The sequence below is a fragment of the Schistosoma mansoni genome, chromosome 2 (assembly GCF_000237925.1).
Source record: "Schistosoma mansoni strain Puerto Rico chromosome 2, complete genome".
Lineage (NCBI taxonomy): Eukaryota > Metazoa > Platyhelminthes > Trematoda > Strigeidida > Schistosomatidae > Schistosoma > Schistosoma mansoni.
Genome location: NC_031496.1, coordinates 15,477,199 through 15,482,023, shown reverse-complemented (window position 1 = coordinate 15,482,023; position 4,825 = coordinate 15,477,199). Strand labels below are relative to the sequence as shown.

The 4,825-nt window shown below is 33.2% G+C and overlaps 1 protein-coding gene across 1 annotated transcript in view; it reads right to left on the bottom strand.

Moving 5' to 3' along the window:
• Window positions 1-4,825, bottom strand: part of Smp_128800 (hypothetical protein) — a gene marked incomplete at both ends in the record, with an annotated part of 31,346 nt that overhangs the window by 23,193 nt on the left and 3,328 nt on the right. The window contains one exon of the mRNA XM_018795828.1: window positions 625-693. Coding sequence (XP_018650101.1) covers window positions 625-693 — 69 coding nt within the window. The remainder of the gene's footprint in view (window positions 1-624; window positions 694-4,825) is intronic.

The following is a 4,825-nucleotide window of genomic DNA, read 5'->3' as shown; positions in this document are numbered from 1 at the left end:
TCAACTGTGAAAATACTAAATTCTCCACAAAACCTCCTCTGATCTATAATCATATGCTCACTAGTGACTGACTTCAAGAGATATTTCCTTGAGTTCTAGTGGGAAGCAGTGGCCAGTGGAGTTCTACCAGGTCTGTTGTAGAGATATCATCTCACTGAAGACAATTGGTGAACGGTCGCTCAAAATCGTGGATTGGTTGAAGTTAGACATTAACACCGTTGGATGCCAGCTCAGTGGTCTATTGGTTAAGGGCTTCGGCTCGAGACTGGTAGGTCCTGGGTTCGGATCTCGCTCGCGAGAGCGGATTCGTGGATGCGCACTGCTGAGTCCCATAATAGGACGAAACGGCCGTCCAGTGCTTCCAGGTTTTCGATGGTGGTCTAGCTTCAATTGACTCGTGATTTTAACTGTGAAAATAACTTGAACTAACACAAGATTATTCATTGTATATCTCATTTCCAAAATTGAAAGTCTGTGTCATACTTAACCAAGTCTTTTAGATCAATAAAAGACTAAAGTGAGAATGAGAACTTCAGCAATTCTGAACTAAAGCTTTTGAAATCATTTAAACTTTCTACTAAGTAGAATTATAAGATTCTCTTCACATAGTGATAACTAACTTACTTTGAAGTCAACAGATTCTAATTTGTCCATCCAAAATGGAGTCCATCGAGGTAATCTCGAATAATTTAGCTGATGAATAAGTGTTTATTACGAAATTCATCAACCTACATTGAGCCAGTGATCCTAGCTGTATAATAGCATCAGAAAAATTCATTTTGCCTTGTTTATTTCGTTGAAGTTTACTACTTAATTGTAAATGAGTAGTTCAATTCTGTTGAATCAATATTCTGGATGGGGGTTGATTTACTTTTACTGAACAAAATGATTTATTTTAAGAAATAGATATTTAAAATAAAAGAATATATTGAAATTCAGAAAATAAGTTACTTTTGATAAAAATTGTTTCATCCGAATAAGCGCCAATATTTTCATCGCAAGGTTGATAGTTCATGTTTAAAAATCCATCGTGAATGAATCCACCATGGTTAAGTAAAATATCTAATCCCCCATCAATGTAGGTGATTTATTGGTTGTCAGTAATTAATTACACCATCTGCAATCACTGTAAGACAGCATCTTCAGAAAACCACTTAAGTGGAATGAAAAGCAGATCAACTATACTAAGAAATTCCTGTCTGTGAAATAATACATTTTAAAACATGACCACAATAAGCATCCTTTTACTAATTCATTGGAAATCAATCGGCGTTTGATCCGAATTCATGAAGTATGATACAAATACTCAAATATGTATGAAAATTCTTCGAAAATATAAACAATTCATCAATTCGAATCAACTGTCCATGTTTTCAGAGTAAAATCATAAATTACACGCTAGTGAACATCAAAACACAAATCGATTAATGCCGTTCTAAATATTTTATGGTCTTTAGTGCTTTATAGGTTACTAATGCAATTGGCAAGACAGTGATAAAACGATAATGTATTTTACATCTATCTATACTCGTTAAAAGATGTAAGATTAAATGAACATTTTGCTGAGATAAACACTTATTTCAGATGGTCTTACAAGTTTAGACATGTATATCTGATAAAAAATTGTTCTTGTTAAACAAAAGTGGCTAGAATAACCACACACATTTAATATAGTTTTTAAAATTGCTACATTTTCAAGACCACTTTATTTTGAAGCAACACATTTGAGTGGCTTTTCATAAGTCCATTTTTAAATGCGATCATTTCTCTCACGCGCCTAGTATGAATAAGGAAGTAGAACTAACAGATTTCTGGACGACGTGTTACAATTTGGCGGTTAGTGGAGTAATAAAATAATTGCTTCAATCCACTAGTCACACTCAATAAGAATGAAAATAATTATTTGGAGGTGGTGCTATTTTCACAGTCAGTTATGTCATTTATGAGCTTTATTTGAAGTCTACAGTATGTCCAATCAAAGAGTTCACACATTTAGAAATCAAATGGAGACTACTAATGAGTAGTATGAAACTTATAATAAAATATAACCACCAGTAAGGGAATGAAACATGAATATAATAGTGGTAGATAAATACACATAGTGACACTCTGAAGGTAACATCTGAAAGTTGTAATGGCTGCATTCATGATACAAATCTATGTACTAAATTAAATAAAGCAATAAAGTATGTGTAAATATCGGTTTCAGTATTATATTATCTTTTTTGAGAATATGAACTTTCTAGAAAAAGACTATCGATTTAAACTACGAACGAAAATTTTTTGCTATGTTCACCATTTCTATCAGAAATCAAAATAAATATTCACAAACCGTGACAATGAAATTGTAAGATAGACTCTCCCATCTTAAAAATAAATAAATTTTAATAGTTGAGTTCATGAGTCAATTAAAAATAGACCACTATAGAAAACCTGGAAGTACTGGACGGCCGTTTTGTCTTAGTATGGGACTCCTCGACAGTGTGCATCCACAAAATCCTGAACTTAACTATTAAGTTATTGTGATCTCCACACCACCTTCATGTTAAAAAAAACACCTGGCTACAATAGATCGCACAGTTTCGGATGTGGCAGTTTTTATCAACTATTACACGATTAAGCAATTGGGATCCATTTTAAATTGTAAGGTATCTTGCTTTCACAAATATTTTATATTCATTTATTATTGTGGTCCTAAACAATTAGTGACAATTGTGTAGTAAAATTTTAGTAAGTATTACAGAAGATAAAATATTAGTTACATATCACACTACATTTTTATGAATTTCTTTGAGACAGAGAATAGAATCACAGAATAAGGGAGTATAGGTTTTTTGGCAAATCAGAACCATATTTATAGGGATGCCCTCGTACTACTGAGAATGGGGATAGTCCGTTTTCCGTCTTGAAATACTCTTACACGGCCACTCATATACACCTATTACCAGGGAAGTCCTACTCACTGCCTTCGCGCTGGAGTGTTTACAAAAGTAAGAGGAAGAAAATCGAATTTCCAGAGATTTAACCGAGTTTGTGGATATAGATGATCCATCTAAGGGAGTTGGGAAACCCAGACTCCAAACAAATGGTGTACGAGGACTTCAGGATTCCAAGGGGACAAATGGTGTATAAGTCTATCGTTAGTCACTGGCTACGATGTACCTGCATCTCCCAACGTTGCCTGACTACTTTTTGGACTAGATGTCTGGGTCAAAGGCTCGTGGAATGGATCCTTGAAAAAGCTCCCTGCTTCGGTTTGGGCACCCGTACAGTATTTCAACCTTCACACAAATCGAATGACAAGGTGTGGCATATATATATATATATATATGGTACTGATATTATTGTGTTTAAATATATAGAGATTATCTGGGAAAAAGATATCTGTTATCACAACACATGATAAAATGAGTTGTAAAACAATTTTTCAATAGTATTATCGATTTCAAATAGAAAAATAACCAACAAAAACACCATGACTCCATATTAAATGATTTTCAGGCACACTGTAAAGAAAAAATAAAAGTACTAATAAAATCTAACTAAAACTAATTCATTTCTTTTTTTTTGTAAACTTATATCGTTAGTGATAGTCTTATATTTTACTTATCAAATAAATGATGAATTTATAGAGGTCCTAATGATAGTCCATGACATTAAAATTCAATTAGTAATTAATGATGTCATTACTGACTAATAATAGTAGAGTAAATTGTGTCAACTCGAAGAATAATTGAAACTAGAAAATGTCAAATGTTAGTTACTGTAGGCGAGACTATAATTTGTGGACAAGCTAATCAGAAGCGTCTGGGGGATTTCAAGGTTACAGCGCCAATTTCAGTACCTGATGCTCAAGTACGATCGGTTCACAGAGGATTTTAGAGAAAACGTGACAATTGAGCGGCTACAATAATTGAGATTACTAAGAAGTTCCTTTATTTGTAATTACAGTAATCAATTGACTTGTAGACCTTGCGCACACTACCCTGATGATGTTGTCGTCCGATGTGATATATGTTAGAGGAAGAAGTCTGCTAAAATAGGAACTTTTTTCTCTGGATGCAGATTGGGACTAAAGCAAATTATAATAATTGCTGTGAACTGTATAATAAAAGCACCAGTATTATTGGCTGCAATATTCGCAAATGTTAATGAAGCTTCGGCGGTTCAGAGGTATGAGTGTCGTAGGGATATATGCGTGATAAAAATCACAAACTTACACAACCGGAGTACATAAAAACAATATTGAAGCTATGTGGTTGAGGCTGAGGGAGTTTTTATGACCGAGTATTATGGAGCCATATGAATGAGTTCCTCTACCTTATGCATTAGTATTTTAAAACCTTTGAACCTCTCTCTATTTTTGACAGTTTTTTAGACCATGTAAAAGAAGTGTACCCACTCTAATTCCTTGGTGTTGTATAATATATTTTTACTCTATACTGTCTTCTGATTGGCTAATATTTCTCAAGGTCACTCGAGATTCGTTCAAAGGTCGTCCATAAATTATAATCTCGCCGTTGCTGTACTCAATAACATATTTTTGTCATGTTCTAGACTAGGCCTAGATTTTTTTTCTTTTTTAAGATGTTAATTCATGGATAAGTGTTCTTTAAGACGGACACGTAGATCACAATATCCGTATGGTTCTTTTTAATTGTTAATCGTATATCAAGTAAATCATTTTTTATAGATAAACATATAATTTCAATTAAAAATAAAACAAATTCACTGACTAGTTGTAATTTTACATAGTTAAACTTTCATTTGTTTATTTCAGTAATCGATTAGTTTTACTGAAAAATCGAAAAAAGGAAAAGACTAA